The 22,898-nt window shown below is 41.5% G+C and overlaps 1 protein-coding gene across 1 annotated transcript in view; it reads left to right on the top strand.

Annotated features, from left to right (window-relative positions):
* ROR1 (receptor tyrosine kinase-like orphan receptor 1) overlaps positions 1-22,898 on the top strand; it is a 564,029-nt gene that overhangs the window by 370,647 nt on the left and 170,484 nt on the right. The window contains exons 3-4 of the mRNA XM_006862461.1: positions 15,156-15,443; positions 16,356-16,386. Of these exons, the coding sequence (XP_006862523.1) occupies positions 15,156-15,443; positions 16,356-16,386 (319 nt within the window). The remainder of the gene's footprint in view (positions 1-15,155; positions 15,444-16,355; positions 16,387-22,898) is intronic.

Here is a 22,898-nt window from a genome sequence, read left to right as displayed (position 1 = left end):
TGTTTTGGTATTTTTTATGCTTTCTGATTGCTTCCAGGAAGGTGTGATCAGGATGTGGGCTTCCCTTTTCACTCTTCTTATTGTTTAACTCAGTGTAATTTTCACAGGTGTTGTCAGTTTCCCTGCTATATAGCAGTTGGTATTGGTTCTTGCCTAGGTTTTGGTGTTTTATAGGGTGTGATTGTAGGTTGGCTCTATGGTAGCAGTTGCTGACTCTTCTTGTGTAATATAGGGAGACAAAGAGTCATCCAAAGCCAGAAGGGGGAGCATATAACAGTAAAACAATACCAGCAAAAAAGACTAAAAAACAGCAACAACAAAAACAAGACTGCTACTACAGTCTCTATTCACAGAAAAGAGAGAGGAGGGAGAGAAGAAGAAGGAAGAAAAAATAAATAAAAGAAAAAGAAAAAATATATTTTTAAAAAATTAAAAAAAAAATCTGTAGCCTAATATGAGGTCTCTTTCCCTCCATACAGCCCTCTCCTTCTCTTTCCTGTGTTAAAAACACAGGAACAAAAAGCAAACAAGAAAAGTTCTAGGCCTGCTCTTGGGCTGAGTATCTGTCGGCCATTTGGTTTTAAGTGGATACTGTGTCTTTAAATTTCTAGGAGATCTATGCACATGCATAGTAGAACCCTCCGAGGGTGGGGCTGGAGTTCCACTAGCTCAGGCACCTCTATAGTTACCAGAATGGAGGTACGCAGACAGCAAGGGACCAACGAAAAGATACCAAAAAAAAAAGAATGTCCACACCTCTATCTCTGCTCTGATCCTTTCCCTGCTTGGCCCCACATAAAATGGCGGCTCCTGGAGCAGCTGAGCGTCCTGAACAAGGAAGCAATGGATTTCTTGCTTCTGCCACAAACTCCCCAGCTTTAAGTCTTCCAACCTTCTAAATATTCCTTTATATGTAGTTCATAGTACTGGGACCATTCCCTGAGCCTTCTTGGTCCTGTATTCTCTGGTGTTCTTGGCAGAGCTCGTCACTACACGTCCACCCGATCCGCCATCTTTTTCCAGAAGTCTCCTTCCATTTGGTTTAGCTTCTCTACGCTGCAGAGCAAGTTTCAGAGTCTCCTCTGACATCCATTTTGACCTTTTCCTCCTTTCCAGTCTTCTTAATGACTTTTTGCTCTCTTCATGTATGATGTTCTTGATGTTATCCCACAACTCTTGTGGTCTTTGGTCTTTAGTGTTTAACACATCAAATCTGTTCTTCAGATGATCTCCAAATTCAGGTGGGCTAAATTCAAGGTCATATTTTGGCTCTGATAGACTTGTTTTCATTTTCTTCAGGTTCAAAAAAGTAGAGGACAATAAATGCTGTTGAGGAAGCAGAGATACTGGGACCGTCATACATTGTTGGTGGGATTGCAGAGTGGTCCAACCACTCTGGAAAGCAATATAGCGCTTCCTCAGAAGGTTGGAAATAGAAATACCTTGTTGTTATTGTTGTTAGGTGCCATCGAGTCAGTACAGACCCATAGCGACCTTATCCACAGCAGAACAAAACACTGCCCAATCCTGGGCCAACCTCCCTATTGTTGCTATGCTTCAGTCGATCGATGCTGCCACTTGACCAATCCATCTTGTTGGGGGTCTTCCTCTTTTTCTCTGACCCTCCACCTTACCAAACATGATATCTTTCTCCAGCGACTACTCCCTCCTGACAATATGTCCAAAGGATGAGAGACTAAATTTGACCATCTTGGACTCTAAGGAGTACTCTGGCTGCACTTCTTCCAAAACATAACTATTGGTTCTTTTGGCAGCCCATGCCACTTTCAATATTCTCCTCCAACACCACAACTCAAAGGCATCAATTCTTCTACAATCTTCCTTATTCACTTTCCAGCTTTCGCATGCATAGGAGGTTATTGAAAACACCATGGCTTGGGTCAGGTGCACCTTAGTCCTCAAGTTGACATCTTTGCTCTTCAATACTTTAAAAAGATCTTGTGCAGCAGATTTCCCTAATTCAATACGTTGTCTGATCTCTTGACTACTGCTTGAGTGAGTGCTGATAGTTGATCCAAGAAGAATGAAGTCCTTGAAAACTTCACCTTATGATCCAGCAATTCCTCTACTTGATATTTACCCACAAGAAATATGAGCCATAACATGAGTAGATATATGCACACCAATGCTCATAGCAGCACTATTTACCATAGCAAAAAATGAAGACAGCCTAAGTGCCCATCATTTGAAAATGGAGAAACAAACTGTGGTACATACACGCAATGGAATATTATGCTATCTTGAAGAACAACAAGAAAGGTGCAAGCCACTGCATAACATGGATGAACATTGAGGACATTATGCTGAGTGAAATTAGTCAGTCACAAAAGGAGACATACTGCATCGGATCATTATTGTAAAAGAGTAAGAAAAAGAACCCACCCTAAATGGGGGGAAATTATATATATATTTCCTGATCACGAGGATGTATGGGATGAGAGGAAGGGAGGGTGGGAGGAGAAGATAGAGCATAGGGTTGGGAATAAACACAGGATAGCTTAGGTTTGGGGGTTTGGGGTGCGGGGGGGCAATGCACAAGAAGGGGGAGGGGAATGGAAGAACAAGTCTGATGAGAGTACAGTTAGGCAGTTTTGCATGGGCTAAGTGGGATAGAGGTAAATGATGATGTATGAACAACCTTGGAACAGCAGGACTCCGGGATACAGGGATTGAGGCATTGTTTGAAGGGATAAAGAGGAGAATAATGTTAAGATGCTTGGCTGTCTTTTTAATGTTGGTTTCCTTTGCCTACCATTGTAAAATAGACACTTATGAGGTGGAGAAAGGAATAGCCAGAAACATCACTACAGAAAGCTTGTAAGTCTGTCTTCAGTCAATAACTGATTGGAATACCATAAAGGGGGGCAGAAGTTGCCCAGTGAAAGAGACTTCCTGTGGAGCCTTTACATGGCATAAGACCATAGGTGGAATCCAGAACCCCATCCAGAACTGACTGAGGTAGGAAATTTCCACTGGAAAGGACAAGTAGACCAGCCTGGAGTGGCTAGAAGAACAGAAGATATTTCATGAAAGAAAGACCAGCAGGAAACATCAGAAACAATGATGGCAGTCTGATTGATTCCTACAAGAATAAATAAGCTGTTCGCCCAGGAGCCATCAAGGCAAGTGGTCAGGACCCCTCAGAGCAAACCCCCTTCCGAGACTGAGACTCAAGGGGAATACATGAGCAGGCATGTGGTCTGGCTGATGACTACATTGGTCACCAATATGGGGTTGTTGTTGTTGTTGTTAAGTGCCATTGAGTCGGTTCCGACCCATAGCGACCCTGTACAGGGTTTCCGAGGGTGTAAATCTTTACGGGAGTAGAAAGCCTCATCTTTTTCCCGCGGAGTGGCTGGTAATTTCGAACCGCTGACCTTAAGGTTCGCAGCCTGATTCGTAACCACTACACTACCAGAGCTCCTGAACAGGAGTAAAAACAGCAGTGAAGTTCTTTGTGTCTTACATTTTTGATATGTAAAATGGGGATAATAACCATTTTAGCAGTTGTTGTTGTTAAGTGCTGTTGAGTTGATTAAAATTCAGAGCGACCCTGTATAGGGTTTCTGAGGAGCGGCTGGTGACCTTGAACCACCAATATTGTGATTCAAATGGACATTGCAGTCCAGCATATTAACCCAGGGCGCCACAGCAGGACTCCTTTTTAGCAGTGCCTGTCATTAAATAAATGTCGTTTGTTATTGTCACTTGTCATTGGTTCTGACTCTAGGTGATCCCATGTGTGCAGAGTAGAACTGCTCCTTAGAGTTTTCAAGGTTGTGACCTTTCTGAAGCAGATCACCAGGCGTATCTTCCAAGGCACCTCAAAGTGGATTCTAACCACCAGCCTTTTGGCTGATAGTCAGGTATTTAACTCTTGGCACTACCCAAAGTCTCCTAAGTACCATTTACATTTCAACTAGTATCATCATTGTCATCATCATCACCATCATGGTTACTACTTCTGCCTCCAGTAGACATAGAAGGAAGTGGAGACAGCAGAACTAGAATTAGTTTTTCTCTCTCAAGCCAGATGATATCCCATGTCCCATTCATCAGCCTGCCATCCCAACATCTGTGGTTATGATAGAAGGGGAGGAGAAGATCCCTAGTGACACAGTGCTTAAGTGCTTATCTGTAAACCATAACGTTGGGAGTTCAAACCCACCAGCAATTCCACTGGAGAAGATGTGGCAAGGCTGTAAAGATTGCAGCCTTGAAAACCTATGAGGCAGTTCTACTCTGTCCTGCAGGGTGGTGATGAGTCAGAATCAACTCCAAGGCAATGGGTTTTAAGAAGGGAATGATGATAAGAAAGCTGACCTCTTCACAGCTCAAGTACACATTGTCAGAAGTGTTGAATCTCATCACACAGACACTGAAAAGTGTCGTCATTCAAGCTTAGTCTTTCCAAGGCTACTGTCACTGACAGTTTGTGGACTGTTCCAGGAAGAGCAGAACCAGAAACCCATGTTGTAGATCATGAGCTGAAGCCCCAGGGAGGCCAAGTGACTGGCACACACAGCCAATTAGTGGCAGAACAGCTCCTGGTGTTCAGTTCATGGGTTTCCTCTGGTGTTCAAGTCATGGTATGCCTAGTCTGGAAGGAGTGGCTAATCCAGAACCTGCATTGGTCATGCCAAGCTTTGGGTGTGGAGACAATGGGTCCTGTCTTGAGGCCCTCATAGAAGGATCTAGCTCATTCTGGGAAGAGAATGGATCTTATCCAGGGGTGACAGGGGCTGGGGTGTATTAACAACAATAGTGATGGCATTGGTACAGGCATAAATTTTCAGTTTGCCTTTCATTCACAAAGTGCTTTCTTTCATTTTGTTTAGACCAAATGTTGATGTGATGTTTCTTCTTGTCTTTGTTAAACTAAGAACCAGACCATTTGCTTGCTTTGCTTGCTAAGTGAGCAGTTACAGATGGCAAATAACTTTGAATATTCATTCTCATCAGTGAAAAGTTGAAATGAAATTCTCTGTCTGTGTTTAGGTTCTTTTGTTCCTTAAACCTGGAAATCAGTTGATAGTTCCTTTGTTCTCCATAGAAACATGGTGCTCTGGACCATCTGCTACACTGATTTCAAGATGCCCAGCAAATTGCCACCCCCTTGATTTTTTTTTTTTTTTTAAGATTGATAGTCTATAGAGCTTCCTGGGTAAATTATCCATGCTCTGTCCTTTAGTGTATTTACCATGTGGTTTGAGGCCTTTTGAATCTCAGATTCCTGTCCTATAAAATAAGGACTGGATTGGTGACCTCAAAAATCTACTTCAGCACCCACATAGTACAAACAGTATATGTGCTTGGCTATCAACCAAAAGGTGGGCAGTTTAACTCCACTCAGAGGTGCTTCAGAAGAAAGCCTCACTGATCTGTTTCTTGAAAATCATTCACTAAAAACCCTCGGGAACATGGTTTTATTCTGACACACATGATGTTGCCATGAGTCAGAACCAGGAAGGATAAGAACAACTGGTCAAAAATCATCTTTAAGCTCTGAAGCGCTTTAATTTTGTGGATGTGCAACCACACTGTGAAACATACAAACAAATAAATATTAGACAGCTATTCCTTGGCTAGGATGCTAATGGTTTGGATGGATAATTATTCCCCATTTTTAGGAGTTATGCATTTGTGAGAAAAAAAAGATGATGCAATAGCAGTTACAAACATGCTGTTTGCTGTGTGCCAGATGCTATTCTAAGCACTTTCCATGCATTAATGTGATGTGGTCCTGTCGGTTAACCATGGGCCACAAGGTTGCCAGTTCAAATCCACCAACCACTCCTCAGAAACCCTGTACAGGGTCGCTATGAGTCAGAACCAACTCAATGGCACATAACAACTGCAGTAATATAGAGTCCTATGAAGGAAATATCAGACGAATTTCACAGATAATAAACCAAAAATAGTTTTACCCAAGGTCACACAGCAGACAAATCATAGAATCAGGATGTTAAGTCAGGTAGTCTGGTCCCCGAGTCTTTGAAGGTTGATTTCATACACTGTGTAACTCATACTGATTTATTTTTACTAAGCTTTAAGATGAATACAAGTATAATTGAAATACTCCCTTGTTTTAAACTAGTGCTGCTGTTACAGACAGACCACAAGAGGTAGGCCTAAAATGAAGTTTATTTTTTCACAGTTCTGGAGACTGAAAGTCTAAATCACGGTCTTGGTTGTGTTGATTTCTTTCATGTTGGTAGTCCTGGATGTTCTGTGGTTCCTTTTCATATAGCCAATGCTCATACATTGCCTGTCTTCCCCTGTGTGTGTATGTGTCTGTCTGTTATGGTCTTTTAATAACACATGCGTGATTAGTGTCAAGATCCAACCTACACTGGTATGACCTCAGCTGATGGATTAATTTCATTACCTTAGATTGCATTGCAAAAGGTGATCTGCTCTTCCCAAAATCGATCAAGGTGGTCTTGTGATAAAATGATAATGACATTTGGCCAGGATTTCAATACATATATGGAGGACATAGTTCAGTCCATTATAGTCCCCTAGTTTATAAAGCCCAACCAAGTCCCATGCCATCAAATCGATTCCAACTCATCACAACTCTGTAGGACAGAGTAGAACTGTACCATATCATCTCTTTATGGGAGCAGACTGCTATACATCTTCCTCCCTCAGAGCAGCTGGTGGGTATGAACCACCAACCTGTCAGTTAGCAGACAAGCATTGTAACCACAGTGCTGCCAGACTCTCTTCCCTTTAGTTACATATATCAAAACAGGGTCATTTTTTACTGGCTCTTGGCTTTTGGATAATTTATGTTCCCAAAAGAATAAATACACTGTAAAAGCTAGAAAGACAAGACTTCATTTCACAGTTTGGACATATCATCAGGAGGGACCATTCCTTGGAAAAGGGCATCATGCTTGGTAAAGTAGAGGGTCAGTGAAAAAGAGGAAGCTCTCCAATGAGATGAATCGGCACAATGACAGCAACAGTGGACTCAGTGTAACAATGGTGAGGATGGCTCAGGACCGGGCAGTGTTTTATTCTGTTGTGCATAGGGTCACTATGAGTTGGAACCAACTCGATGGTACCTAAAAATAACAACAAGAAAAACACAGAAACATTGTGTGTTTGTGAGTGTGGTGTCATGAGAAGCAACTGGGGTTTGGAGGGAAAAGATATAAATTAAAATTCCAGCTTACACTCTTATATTATAATCTATGTGGGCTTGGCCACAGCCACCTGGGAGAAGGCCAAAGAGAGAGATAGGAAATGATTAGTCTAGAGGTACAAGTGAGTACACAGTTGGTGATGTTAACCCTCGGGCACGTGCCCAGCATGATCTCTGGGGAGGGTGGCCTGTTCCTGGCTGACTTTGCTATTAAAGAAGGTAGAAGTGCAGTAGTGGGAGGTGGACGCAGGTCATCAGAGATGCTGGATGATAACACCTCTTACTACCCTGTTGGTACTCACATAGTTTGAAGGAGACTCCTCCAATTCACAGCTGTAACCCATACTGCTGGAAGGGCAGGAAGCAGGATGTGACGTTAGGCTGAAGGGTCTTCCAGGTGATAGGCAGAGGACTTAGGATCTCAGTATAGCAGGTCCAGACATACTTAGGACCTGAAAGAAAACTGGAACATCAGCCAGAACTCATGACTTAAACTGAGGGATATTGTCCAGACAATCCTGGCAGAGCGCAGCCACGTGGTGTGTGCATGTCCAGGACTTACCTTGAAATTAGGGAATAGATTCTTAGTCTGTCCCCTGCCTCAGTGTGACTCAACTTCCCAAAGCAGTCTAAAGGAGTGGATAAAACATAGGGTTTTGACCTGAAAAGATCTGAATGTGGCCTATGCAAGTCACTTAACCTCTGTCAGTGTATAATAGTGAGGCCAACTCTTTCCTTCTTCCATGCAGGATTATTGTGTGAGTAGACATGAGAGTAAAACGAAACCAATAACTTGCTAGATTCTGACTCTTGGTGACCAAAGACCCTGGCATGTGGTAAACAAAATAAAACGAAAACAGAAAAACAGTGGTCTTCAAGTCAATTCTGACTTATGGCAACCTCAGGTATGTCAGACTAGAACTGTGCTCCACAGCATTTCAAATGAATGGTTTTTCAGAAGTCGGCTGCCTGGACTTTCTTCCAAGGTGCCTCTGGTAGACTTTAACCTTTAGTCTTTTGTTTAGCTCTCTAGCACATTAACCATTTGATTTTTGAGGGACTCGGCAGATGGTAAAGCTTCAAAAGAATCTGTTATATTACTGCTATTACTGCTAGGTTGTTGTTATTTGTCGTTGAATTGGTTTCAACTCATAGTGACCCTGTATAGGGTTTCTGAGGCTGTATATCTTTGGGGAGCAGAAAGTCTTATCTTTTTCCTGCAAAGGCTGGGTTCAAACCACTGACCTTGTGGTTTGCAGTCTATTACTTACCATATGGAACCATTGTGCTCCCCTGGTACTACTACTATGTTGTCGTTGTTAAGTTCTGTCAAGTTGTTTTTGACTCATAGCGACTCTGTATAGGGTTTCCAAGGAGTGAGTGGTGAGCTTCAACTGCCAACCTTGCAGTTCAAACCAACCTTGCAGTCTAACACATTAACTCACAGCACCATACCAATACTACTACTACATTGTTGTTGTTGTTAAGTGCTGTTGAGTCAGTTCCAACCCACAGCACCACACCAGGTACTCCTGTTGTTGTTGTTGTTAGGTGCCATCGAGTTGGTACGAACTCATCACTATCATATGCACAACAGAATGAAACAGTGCCCAGTCCTGGGCCAACCTCATAATTGTTGCCACACTCAAACCCACTGAGGCTGCCACTTTGCCAATCCATCTCGCTAGGGGTGTTCCTCTTTTTGAGGAGGCAGCTCTTCCCCAGTTGCATTTTGAGTGCCTTCCAACCTGATGGGGTCATTTTCCGACACTATATCTGACGTTGTTTCTCTGCTATTCATAAGTATTCAGAAGTAGTTCATCACTCCTCCTTCCTAGTTTGTCTTCGTCTGGAAGCTCGTCCGAAACCTGTCCACAATGGGTGACCCTGCTGGTATTTAAAATACCAGTACCATGGCTTCTAGAATCACAGCAACTCACAAGCCAACACAGTACGACAAACTGACAAATGAGTGGTGGTACTACTGTTGTTGTTGTTAAGTACCATGGAGTTGGTTCCGACCCATAGCGACCCTGTACAGGGTTTCCAAGGCTGCAAATCTTTACAGGAGCAGAAAGCCTCATCTTTCTCCCATGGAACAGCTGGTAGTTTCGAACTGCTGACCTTGAGGTTAGCAGCCCGATTCATAACCACTATGCTACCAGAATATCAGCCAGTAAATCAGTTGGATTTTGTTTAGGTGATGAGTGCTGGCAGCTTTGGGCATGATGGACAGGGTACTGTGTGACTGTGGATCAAGTCCCCTAATCACTGAGACATGATTTCTTCATCTCCAAATAGGGATCATAATTAATGACTGTGCCTTTCCTACTTCACCAGACTGTTAGAGAATAACAGGAGATGGAGGTCATGGAAATAGTTTTTAGTCCGAAAAATATCTACAGATGTTGTTGTTGCTATAAAAATAACAGCAACATTCATTAACATTCTTGTGCTTTTGTATTTTGATCAACACTGCTTAAAGCACTTTACATGTCTCACCCAATTACATTTTAATCCTCTTTGAACAGTTTTGCCACTTAGATCTCTATTTATGTATTTGTTTGAAAGAACTGTGTCATGGTTGTGGTATTTATATCTATTATTGCAAAACACATTCATAATGCTGTTGACAGAAGACAAGGATAGCAGCCAGGTTATAATCTATTTTTCTGTTACACTGGAATGACAGTGTAACTGATTTCTAAAGCCCTGGTCTTTAGCTCAGTGTTTCTACTACTTGTTGATTCTGTTGCAGTACAATAAAGTAATGAGGTCAGCTCCTTAGGGTTCACCATTAAGATAGTATGTTGTTATTGTTGTTGTTGTTGTTAAGTGCTATGAAGTTGATTCTGACTCATAGCCACTCTGTTTCTGAGGAGCAGTGGGTGAGTTGGAACCACCAACCTTGAGGCTAGCAGTTCAGTGTTTATCCTACAGCATTATATCACAACTCTAAGATTGTTAAGTGCCACTGAATTGGTTCCTAATTATAGCAACCCTGTATAGGATTTCCCAGGAGTGGCTGATGTGTTTGGACCACCAACCATATAGTTTACAGTTCCTATAGTGTCACACCAGAACTGATACACTGGAAATAACACCTCCTTTGGAGTAAGACTTGGGTTTAGAATTCTGCCTATGCCATTTACTGGTTGGATGAAGTCAAACACATGACTTTCTAGTTCTTCCATTTGAAAAAATGGGGAGAATAGTATTTACCTTCCAGGATTACTGTGGGTATTAGCTGTAATATGTCAGAGTATCCATCATGATGTTTCCCTCATAATGCTTAGAAAATGGTGCTAATGGGAAGCACAGTGGCTCCAGAAGAGATAAGCACTGGGCTATGAACCATGAGGTCCACAGTTTGAGCCCACCAGCTGCTCCATGGGAGAAAGATGAGTCTTTCTGTCTCCTCAATGATTTAACAGCCTTAGAAATCCTCTACAGGGTCACTATGAATCAGAGCTGACTCAAAGACGTTTAACAACAATATCAATGGTACTAGTAGGTAGATTCTTGTTAGTATTCATGTGGTCTATCCTATTCATGTAGAAACTCATAATTTAAAAAGTTTTTCTGAAATATTTATTATGAAAATACTGAAAAGTGAGAAGAATTGTACAGCCTGACTACTCATATTTACATCATCCAGATTCCATCATTATTCCTTTATTTTATTTGCTACATAGGTACCATATCCCTATTGATTCGTCTTATCTTTAGTTCTTAGAAAACAAGCAGTATAGAGAAATTAAGTAGCTTACCCTAGTTCACATAGACCAGGGGTCTGGCCCTGCCAAAGCAACTGCAGTTCCTGCCATCACATTTTCGTTGTTGTTTATTACTTAATAATAGTGACCCTGTGTGGGGTTTCCAAGGAGCAGCTGATGAGTTTGAATTGCTAACTTCATGGCTCAAACCAACCTTGCAGTACAGTGCTTATCCTACAATGCTACACCAGAACTCCAGTCATCACACTGATGCTTATGTGCCATGGAGTTGGTTCTGACTCGTAGTGACCCTGCATAGGATTTCCAAGGCTATACATCTTTACGGGAGCAGAGCACCTCTTCTTTCTCCCATGAAACAGCTAGTAGTTTCAAACTGAGGTTAGCAGGCCAACTTGTAACCACTACGCTACCAGAGCTCCTAGCCATCACATTGTTGTTGTTGTTAAGTGTTGTCAAGTCGGTTCCAACCCATAGCAACCCTACAAAGGGTTTCTGGGGAGCAGCTGGTAAGTTTGAACCACTGGCCTTGCAGTTCAAAGCGACTTTGTAGTCCAGCTCATTAACCCATAGTGCCATACCGGGAGTTAATTAAATGTTCAACCAAATAGAGCTGACTGATTTTTAAGTTGATCATTTTGTATGACCCATAATTGATGTTATAAATTTTGGCAGAATAAAGCTTCCCCATCCCTGACATAGATGGAGGTCGAACTGGAATTCAAACCCAGTCAGTTGACTCCTGAACCTTCCTGTTGGACTCTTAATCATAATTAACATAATTGACATGTTATATGGCCACAGTTTCTAAGTTTTATCTCTACAGCAGGTACATAGGTATCTATTTGCAAGTCATGAGATGGGTTTGTAAGGCCATAAAAATGGCTCAATAACATAAGGAACCCTGGAAGTGTAGTGAGTTACGTGTTGGGCTGCTAACCACAAGATCAGCAGTTCAAATCCACCAGCTACTCTGCAGGAGAAAGATGAGGCTTTCTGCTCCAGGTGTGACACTGTAAGATAAACTCTGGACTGCTAACTAAAAGGTCAGAGGCTCAAACCCACCATCCACTCCTTAGAAACCCTGTGGTGGTGGTGGTTGTGTGCTGTGGCACCGGTGCCAACTTATAGTGACTCTGCATAGGGTTTCTGAGTTGGTAAATCTTTATGGGAGCATAAAGCCTCATCTTTCTTCTTCGAAGTGGCTAGTATATTCAAACTGATGACCTTGTAGTTGGCAGCTCGACTTATAACCCATTACACTACAGGGTTCCTACTGAAACTCTATACAGTGTCGCTGTGAGTCTGAACCGACTTGATAACACTTAGCAACAACTACAAAGATTTACAATCTCAGAAACCCTATGTTGTTTTTAGCTTCCACTGAGTTGGTACCGAATCATAGTGACCTTATACACAACAGAACAAAACACTGCCCATTCCTGCGCCAACCTCACAATCGTTGTCACGCTCAGTCTATTGCCAGTGTGCCAATTTATCTCTTTGGGGGACTTCCTCTCTTTCCCCAATCCTCCACTTTACCAAACACGATGTCTTTCTCCAGTGACTGGTCCCTTCTGATAATATGTCCAAAGTATCAGAGATGAAGTCTGGTCATCCTTGCTTTCAAGGAACATTCTGTCTGTACTTCTTCCAACACAGATTTTTTTGTTTTTTCTAGTCCATGGCACTATTAATATTCTGCAGTACCCAAATTCAAATGCATCAATTCTTCTAAGGTCTTCCTTATTCACTATCCAGCTTTCACTTCCATATGTGGTTATTGACATGACCATAGCTTGGATCAGGCACACCTTAGTCCTCAAATGGACACAGGATCACTATGAGTCAGCACAGAACCACCACCACCGCTCTGTGAACATACCTCAAACATCTCAGAAACACATGAGCTTTATACCCGTGAACCAACACATTCATGGACTCAATGTGTATGCATATAGGTTATAGAAGTATGCCCAAAGATAGAGACCAGTATTAAATGAAGGGAGCAAGGCTTAAACAAGATAGTTTATGTGCTTATGATTATTCTGTTGTGAAGAATAATTATTCGTTGATTTCAGTGAGATCGGAAGTAGGCATATGATTTTGGCAACACAGGGAATGATGTCCATGTATAATCTTTTTTTCCACCAGCCACACATGATGAATTCCATACACACATGACACGTTTTTGTGGAGCTATCCACAGTTTTAACACACCTTTCCCTATTATTATTTTTTGTGTGGAAAATTAAATCTAACAATGCAAGAATTACTTGTTTGGGGAATGTTAAAAAAACATTTTACAAGCACTTGGGTTGTTAGTCAGTTAAAGATCACACATACAGAAAGTCACTTTTCAATAAAGTTCCACTAAATTCAACAGATTTACTATGTACCATTGAATACAAGGAGCTCTAGTAGCGTAATGGTTACGGATCAGGCTGCAAACCGCAAAGTCAGCAGTTTGAAACTACCAGCTGTTCCGCAGGAGAAAGATGAGGCTTTCTGCTCCCGTAAAGATTTACAGCCTCGGAAACCCTGTACAGGGTCGCTATGAGTCGGAACTGACTCCACGGCACATAACAACAACAACAACAGCCATCGAATACAGTAGCCACTAGCCACATATAACAATTTAAAGATTCACTTCTTCAATTACTCTAACCTCATTTCAAATGCTCAGTAGCCACATGTGACAGCTAGTGGCTACCAGCTAGAGAATGAAGATTGTAGATGTTTGCATCATTGCAGAAAGTTCTTTTGGGCAACACTCTCAGATGTTGGAATAGTCAAGGTGCCTGCTCTTGTAGGGTTTATAATCCCACACTGAAGACAGCTGCTAAGCAAGACATCACAGCTTGGTGATAGGGGAGGGATAAAAGGGAGATTGTGGCAGGGATCTTCCTAAGGATGGATTGTTGTGAAGTGCCATCAAGTCAGTTCCAACCCCTATAGGGTTTCTGAGGAGCAGCTGGGGAGTTTGAACCTCTGACCTAGCAGTTCAAACTGACTTTGAAGTCCAGCACATTAACCCACAGCACCACACCAGGACTCCAAGGATGGGGAGTGAGAGGAAAAAAATCCTTATACAGGGGTAACAGATTTAAAAAATAAATGAAGTATTTTCTCTGCTACTGGATTTCATAAATATTTATGTAATTATTGAAGAACAAGCTAAATAAAACATCTATTACTAAAAATTGTAGTGCACTAAATCTAAAAAGAAACTACTGACAAAATGTACATACAGTAGGATTCCATTTGTATGAAATTCTAAAGTAGGCAGATTCTATCTATGGTAATAAAAATTCAAACAGTAGCCTGGGTGTGAGTGAGTGGGTAGGAGCAGTTATTGGTTGCAATGAATCTCAGGGATATTTTGGGGTTGTTGATGGTATTCTTTAGGTCAAGATACTGGTTCCATGCATTTGTTTGTATTCATGGAACTGTATGATTCAGCACTATGTATTTCAGAGTGTAAATTATAACTCAGTTAATGCATAGAATTCTATATAGCAGCATGTTATGGCTGATGTTAGTAATACTATAGAAATAGGCACTGATTCATCTCTTTGTGTGCCTGTGATCTAATGCTATGTCATCACTGTGAAGACGGCTCCTTGCAGCCTTCCTGGTCTCGTGCCATGTGGATATAAATGAGTTGCTCCTCCTCTTCCCATTTCATGATGCTTTCTTTCTTATCAAAAGTAGACACGCTGAAAGAAAGCTTACCAGAATGTTAAGAATGGTATCATTTTCGGGTGAGGAGATTTGAGGTGAATTTTACTTCTTTGCTGTACTGTTGGAGTTTTCATAAAGTACATTTCTCATGTGTACTCTATAATTATTTGAAAATTTGGGCTTTTGCACTATTGTTAGTAACAAGTTGCCTTCCAAGCAACAGACTCTGTGGATAAACCTTTAGTAATCAGAAGTCCTGGTGTAGCACTGCAGGATAGTGTGCGGAACAGCAAGGTTGGTATAAGCTGCAAGGTCGGCAGTTCAAACCCACCAGCCGAACCTCAGAAACCCTATACGAGGTCGCTATAAGTCGGAACGGACTCAATAGCACTTAACAACACCAACAACATGGGATCTTGGTAAATGTTCCATTTTCTCTCTTATTTGTCCTCACCACTTCCCTCTTGTTGAGTGTCTTTATAGTCCTAGGCAGACAGGGGTGTGGGAAGTATTCTCCAACTGTTTGACCCTCTCACCTGCCTTCTTCTCCACTGTATTCCCAGATTCTTACCTGACCCTGGATGAACCAATGAATAACATCACCACATCCCTGGGGCAGACGGCAGAACTGCATTGCAAAGTGTCAGGGAATCCACCTCCCACCATCCGCTGGTTCAAAAATGATGCACCAGTGGTCCAAGAACCCCGGAGGATCTCCTTTCGAGCAACTAACTATGGCTCTCGCTTGAGGATCAGAAATCTGGACACCACAGACACGGGCTACTTCCAGTGCGTGGCATCAAATGGCAAGAAGGTGGTTTCCACCACTGGAGTCTTGTTTGTTAAGTTTGGTAAGCAGCCTCTTGCTGGGTCTGGCCTTTGTTCTCAGTCTAGCAGTTCTTAGTAGAATGGCTAGAATCCATAGAGGAGGAACGCGAGGGCACAAATACTTAATGAGAATTATACTATATGCCCAGGAGTCCCTGGCTGAAACAAATGATGAAGCACTTGACTACTTCAAGGTTTGCAATTCAAATCCATCCAAAGGCACCTTGGCAGAAAGGCCTGGGGCCCTAGTTCTGCTAGATTACACCCAGTGAATGCACCAAGGAGCACAGTTCTCTGAAACACACGGAGTCGCCATGAGTTGAAATTGGCATGACAGTTATTGCTGGTTACTATGTGCTGAGCAACTTCAAAACGGATACAATTATACCCATTTTACAAATAAGTAAACCAAGGCTCAGAGATTAAGATCATGTTGCTGAGCGTTGCCCAACTGGTAAATGGCAGAGTTAGAACGGGGTCCAGAGCTGTGCAATCCCACTGTGCCTCACTAAACCAACACACCATTGTGCATTTCTGCCCAGCAAAATTGTTTCTTGTTGGGAGAAATTAGGAAGATTTGATACTTGTTTGTCCCTTTTCTGACCAATTTGTTGTAATCTAGACCTTCCTGTAGTCACTCATCCTCCCAATGGACTCCCTCTGTAGTTTGAGGGTGCTTACACTATTGACTCACATTTTAGCACTTCCTTAGCAGTTTACAGGCCCTGAAAGATGCACTCACACTGGTATTGTTTTTTGTTTTTCATGAAAATAGGGGTGGGGGGTGGGGAAGGATGTAGCAAAATAATAAATCCCAGGAAAACAAATATCACCTTGGGATGGTTGAGAACTTTAATGTATAATGGTTTGCTGTCCACACACTTGCCCTTTAGTAACTTGGACTGTTTCTTTTTGTTTTTCTTTCATTTCTTCAGGGCCCCCTCCCACTGCAAGTCCAGGATCCTTGTAAGTACTTAATACCTCCTTGCTTGTCATTTCTTCTCAGGTTTCTTGGTGGGGGTGGAGCGTGGGGGGACAACATTGCCTTCTGCTTAGGCCTAAACTGTGTTTCCAGATGTCATTCAGTTTTATCTGGCCCTCATTCCATTTTACTAAGATGTGACGATGCACAAGAGACCAACATTGGCAGTAACCTCCAATGTGGTGATGTGATTCCCCATGATCAAAGCAAAATCTACTGACCTTTACTATTATCAAGTTGGTCTCACATTCAGCAGGAATGATGGAGTTGATACAATCTCAAACAAGAAAGATAGAGTACTGACTTCGGAAGCTTTATTTTAAGCTAAAAAGATTGGCCCTTCATTGCTGAGAGCATTTCTAGTGCTTTGCTTTTTGAATAGGGCAACAATTAGGTGATCAGTAAATCTTTTCATTCTCTTTAAAGAACTCAGAGGCAGAAGTTCTGACTCACATGAAGGAGGAAAGGCCCTTGCTTTGGACGAAAGTGATGTGGTGGGAGTTTGATTTTTTGAGTCCCTTGTTAATGAAATCTAAAAGTCCTGTTTCTGTACTATTACTATTGTTGATGCATTTCTCCTTCATTCTGGGAATTTTATCTTTCACTCTAGGTGTACCCACTTAGGGCATTTTTCTTGTTGTATATTATTTGTGTAAAGATGGGTGGGTTGAAGTTCGTTCTCTGTTGGAAAATATCCTCCATATTTTGTACATGTCGTAAGTACAGTTCACTAAGTTCCACTATGAGAACATCAAAGTGTCTGACCTAGACTACACCAGGGCAAATATAACAGCCCCCTAATTTGCTCTAATCCCCTCTGTGCCACTTAATTATAGTGTGGAGTATTTTAATACATATGTGTGTGCCTGAAGGCCCCATTTATTTTACCCATTAATAAAACAGGTAATGGGTAAAATAAACAGTGGCCTTCAACTGCAGCGTTCTGTTATTTCATCAGCCAGTTAAAGGCAACTGTAAAGGAGTCTTTACTGTCACCCAGATGCTAATTGCATTCTACTGCCTAGGTAGAAGGTGTTGATTGATTTTAAAACAAGGCAAAAGTTGGGTCACTCTGTCTTGCATTTCTTGAAGCTTATCTTCTTTTTTTTAAAGTGGTCACACTGTTGGCTGATATGTGAATCCTTTTGAAGTTTTACTTAAGCAAAGATTAAAACTTTTATTATTTGCTGTAAAAATGCTTCCCACCCTAGGACACTATTTGTTCCTGTTAATCTGTGTTTTGAATGCCGCTGATAATCTGTAGCACAGGTTGATTAATGTGGTTCACACAACTGTATTTACTGTTATTAGCTGTTGGCTTACTGCCTGCCATATTTGCATTAGAGAGTTTCTCCATGATTATCAAAATGATTGTCAAACACTTATATGTCCTTATTTCTTGAAGTTTGCTTTCCAATTTTTTTATTATTATTATTTCTACTGCCATCTTTCTGGGGAACACAATTCAAATCTCTCATGGTTTTTAGCTTGATGTGAAGATTATATGCCATTGCTGTGACCTACTGTTTAAGGGAAGTGAATTGAAGTTCCTTAAAGATGTTCAACCACAGCTGCAAGTATGCTTTGATGTCAGGCATTCCTGTTTTATGTTAGCTGTCAGATTATCCATCACATTAATCGGCAATAGCATGAAATAGGTGGTTCGCTGCCATGTTTGCTTGAAGCGAACAACGGTAAAGTACAATCAACGTTAGAAATCTCATGGGGCCTTTTGCAGTTCAGTCTCCATGTTCAATTTGGCACCTCTGGTAGCATAGTGGTTATGAGTCAGGCTGCTAACTTCAAGGTCAGCAGTTCGAAACTACCAACCATTCCGTGGGCGAAAGATGAGGCTTTCTGCTCCTGTAAAAATCTACAGCCTCGGAAACCCTATGCAGGGATGCTATATGAGTCGGGACTGACTCCACGGCATACCACCACCACCACCAGATGGCATTTTGACACCCTTTTTTCACTTTACCTTAGAAGCTAGTCATACATCTCTTTTTTAAATTTCTCCGACCTACTACCACTAACCTCTTGTTGTTGTTGTTAAGTGCCGTCGAGTCGGTTCCGACCCATAGCGACCCTGTACAGGGTTTCCGAGGGTGTAACTAACCTCTTAGAGTTTCTCTATTCCTAAGATTAACCCCTAAATAGAATGCCAGTTCCTTTCTCCATCTTCCTAACCCCACCAAGCAGCCAAACCTTACAACAGAGAGACAAAACCCAAAACCCAGTTCCATCCGTGGGTGAAAGGGGTGACCGTATGAGTTTCAGAGTTGAATTACTCCAAAGAGTTTTTAGGGTGGTGACCTTTAAGAAGCAGATTATCAGACTTTTTTTAAAGGTGCCTGAGGGGAGGGGGATTGAATCCACCAACCTTTCATTTAGTAATCAAACATGTAGTCATTTGCACCACGCAGCGACTCCTACAAGGAGACAGGCGGAACATAAAATGGTAACCTGGTGAATATCACATCTCTGAGACGTGCTCTGAAAACCTTTTGTTAAACTGTACAATGCTTTTTTCAAGGTAAGATTGAAGTTTCTTATAAAGCTAATCTCTCTACTGTAAAGGGGCACAAAGTTATGCAAAGGAAAACAAAGAAAGTCTAATGGCAAAACCCTACCATTAAGAATAGTCTATGGAGAAATCCCATAACCTCTCAATTCCATTTTTCCATAAACTTTTTGAGAAAATATGTGAAATCAGGTGAAAGATGAGTGCTATTCCACCAACAGTTCAGAGACAGAAAGGCCTGCGGCCCACAAGGCAAAGCTGGTGTAACTTTTGCCATTTCTTCTGAGGAGTAGCAATTGGTTTTCTTAAGACGCTTTCAGGGCAGTGTTTCAATTTGTAGAAGCAGCAAGTCTGAAATTTTAGTTGGGCTGTGTTCTTAGCTTCAGGCTTTGTTTCTTCTGTCATTGCTGAGTCCTGGCCCACCTCTAACAATTATGGTGCCTAAAGCGGGAGTACAAACTCAGGCCCACATACCATACGTCTAAATATTTAAAAGTTATAAATCAAAGTAACAAATGGTTAGGAGAAATATATTCTGTCCTCCCACCTTGACAAATATAACTTTGTAATGACAAAATTTTTAAAATATGTGTAAAGCTATGTATGGATTTTATGTGACTGAAAACCAGGGTCTATCAAAGATGATGCTTTTAATCATTATTGTACATTTCTGGGGGATCTGTCCCTGGCCCAGGGAACGTATACGTAATTCATAGATTGTTACAGTTGGTGTTGTTAGGAGCCTTCTAGTCGGTTCCAACACATATCAGCCCTGTATCAGATTTCCATGGCTGTAAATGTCTAAGAGAGCAGAAAGCGTCATCTTTCTCCTGTGGAGCACATAGTGGACTTGAACCACTGAGCTTGTAGTTAATATCCCAATGCTTACCCGGTAGCACCCCCAGTGCTCACTGCTGCATGTTAGTGCCATAACATTTGTTTTTCAGCTTGCATTCAGTTCAGGAAAAAGCAATACTTATATTGTTTAACTGGAGTCCTAGTGTGGCGCTGTAGGATAAGCACTGGACAGCTAACCACAAGGCCACAAACCGCTCCTTAGAAACCCTGTACAGGTCAGAACCCACTTGATGGCGCTTAGCAACAACAGCAACAATATTGTTTTGTACAAGATTTTTACAGAAGTTATATTCTATTGACAACAGTGAGACATTTCATAAGGTTTCTTGAATTGCTATAATTCTTTGCTTTTTATTCATTTCAATGTGGGAAAAATCCGCCATGTTAAAGTATACAGAAGTATACAATTTCATGGTTTCAGTAGATTCACAGAGTTGTTCCACCCTTCCAGAACCCCTTTTCTGTCGAGTCAATTCCGATTCATAGTGAGCCTGTGTTGTTGTTGTTGTTGTTAAGTGCTGTCAACTCTGTTCTGACTCATAAACCTTATGTAGGGTTTCTGAGGAGCGGCTAGTAGGCTTAAACCATTGGGATTAGAAGTCTAGTGCTTATCCTACAGCGCTTTCCAGGCCACAGAGTGCCCTTATTTTTGTTGTTGACAGCTTCATCTTTCTTCCAAGGAGTAACTCGTGGGTTTGAAATGGGCTTATCCTACAAGAGGGCTTCCAGACAGAGGAAGCGGTGGTGATTGTGTGCCCTCGAGTTGGTTCCGACTCTTAGTGGCCTAGTGACCCTGTACAGGGTTTCCAAGGCTGTAAATCTTTGAGGGAACAGAAAGCCTCATCTTTCTCCCACAGAGCAACTGGTGGGTTCAGACTGCCAACTTTGTGATTAGTAGTCCAGTGCTTATTCTCCATAGACACAGCGCTCTCATCACAGCCCTGTGTTGATGTTGTTACATGCCTCAAATTGGTTTCAACTCAGGGTTTCAAGGAGCAGCTGGTGGGTTTGAACTGCCATGCTCACAGTTAGCAATCCAGTGCTTATCCTGATGCACCACACCAGGACACCGTAATGATCCTATGCTGTTGTTGTTACATGCCATAAAGCCAATTCCAACTCATAGGGACCCTTTATAGGATTTCCGAGGAGTGGCTGGTGGGTTTGAACTGGCAACCTTGCAGTTCAAACAGACCTTGCAGTCCAGTGCTTTACCCTATATCACCATACCAGGACTCCATAGTGACCCTATAGGACAGGGTAAAATTGTCCTATAGAGTTTTCAAGGCTGTGATCTTTATGTAAGAGGACTGTCACATCTTCTCCCATAGAGCTGCTGGTGGGATCAAACTACTGACCTTCTTGATTAGTAGTCAGGCTCTTAAACTCGGCTTCACTAGCATTGTACATAACCCTTACCATTATCTTATTTTAGAATGGTTTCATGATCCAAAATGATGATGAGGTATCACTCACCATCCCCCTTTCCCTTGTAAAGCACCTTCAAGTCAATTCAGACTCAGCGACCCTGTGTAGGGTTTCCAAGCCTATATATCTTTTTGGATTCAGAATGCCTCAATTTTCTCATGAGGAGTGGCATGTGGGCTCAAATCCTTTCCCATATCCCCTTGTAATCACAAGTTTGCATTCTGACTCTATGGATTAGCCTATCCTGGACATTTCATCTAAGTGGAGATAGAGGGTATGTAGCCTTTTGTCTCCCTTCTTTCACTTAACATTTTGTTCATTCATGTTGTAATAGTCATCAGTACTCAATTACTTTTATGAAAATAATATCCCATTCTATGGATATACCACATTTTGTTTATCCATTCATCTGATGAAAATGTGGGCTGTTTTCACTTTTTGGTTATTAAGAATAATACCATTATGAATATTTGCATACAAGTATTTGTGTGAGCGTATGTTTTCAATCCTAGGTATATTCAGTATAGACCTAGGAATATAATTCTTGAATAACGTGCTGGTATTCTATCTTGGCTTTTTGAGGAACTGCCCAACTGTTTTCCAAAGTGATGACATTATTTCAGTTTTCCACAGGAATGTATGAGGGTTCCAATTTCTCCTTCCAGTTTCTCCACATCCTCATTAACACTTTTTCATCTTCCTTATTATAGTCATCGGAGTAGGTGGTGGTGGTGGTGGTGGTTATGTGCCGTGGAGTCAGTTCCAATTTATAGCGACCCTGTACAGGGTTTCCGAGGCTGTAAATCTTTACGGGAGCAGGAAGCCTCATCTTTCTCCTGCGGAACCGCTGGTAGTTTCAAACTACTGACCTTGTGGTTCACAGCCAGATTCGTAACCACTGCTCTACCAGAGCTCCTTCATCTGAGTGGGTATGAAATAGTAAATCATTGTGGTTTGGATGTGCAATTTTCATATGATGATGCTGAGCATATTTCTATGAGCCATTTGTATACATACTTTGAAAAAATGTCTTTTCAAATTCATTGCTCATTTCTAAATAAAATTATTTGTCCTATTTTTTAATTATAAAAGTGATTTATAGATCTTCGATACAAGACTTTTATCAGATGTATAAATGATTTTCAAATGGTTTCTCCCATTCTGTGAGTTATCTTTTCACTTTCTTTCATAGTATTCTTTGAAGCTAAGCCATTTTTAAACTTTGCTGAGTCCAAATTCTTTCTTTCTTTTTTTCTTTGATTGATTGGGCTTTTATTTCACCTAAGAACCCATTGCTTAGCCCTAGGTCATGAAGATGTATACCTATTTTTTTGTTACACGATTTATAGGATTTGGCTCTCAAATTTAGGTCATTGACCCATTTCAAGTTACTTTTTTTGCATTTTGTGTGTAGATATCCAGTTGTCCCAGCACGACATGTGAAAAAGATGATTATTCCTCCATTGAATTGGTTTGATATCTACATGAGAATCAATTGACCACAATATATGGATTGACTTCTGATTCTGAATTCTACTCCATCCATCTGTATGCCTTCCTTTAGATCAGTTCTACACAGTTTGGATGATTGCATATTTGTAATGTGCTTTGAAATCAGGAAATGTGAGTTCTCTGTAGCAGTCAGGTATTCATCAGAGAAACAGAGCCAGGAGGATATATATATAT

Source organism: Chrysochloris asiatica, unplaced genomic scaffold (assembly GCF_000296735.1).
Source record: "Chrysochloris asiatica unplaced genomic scaffold, ChrAsi1.0 scaffold00048, whole genome shotgun sequence".
Classification (NCBI taxonomy): Eukaryota; Metazoa; Chordata; class Mammalia; order Afrosoricida; family Chrysochloridae; genus Chrysochloris; species Chrysochloris asiatica.
Note: the sequence above shows the minus strand (reverse complement) of the source record. Positions and strands in the feature narration are given on the sequence as shown.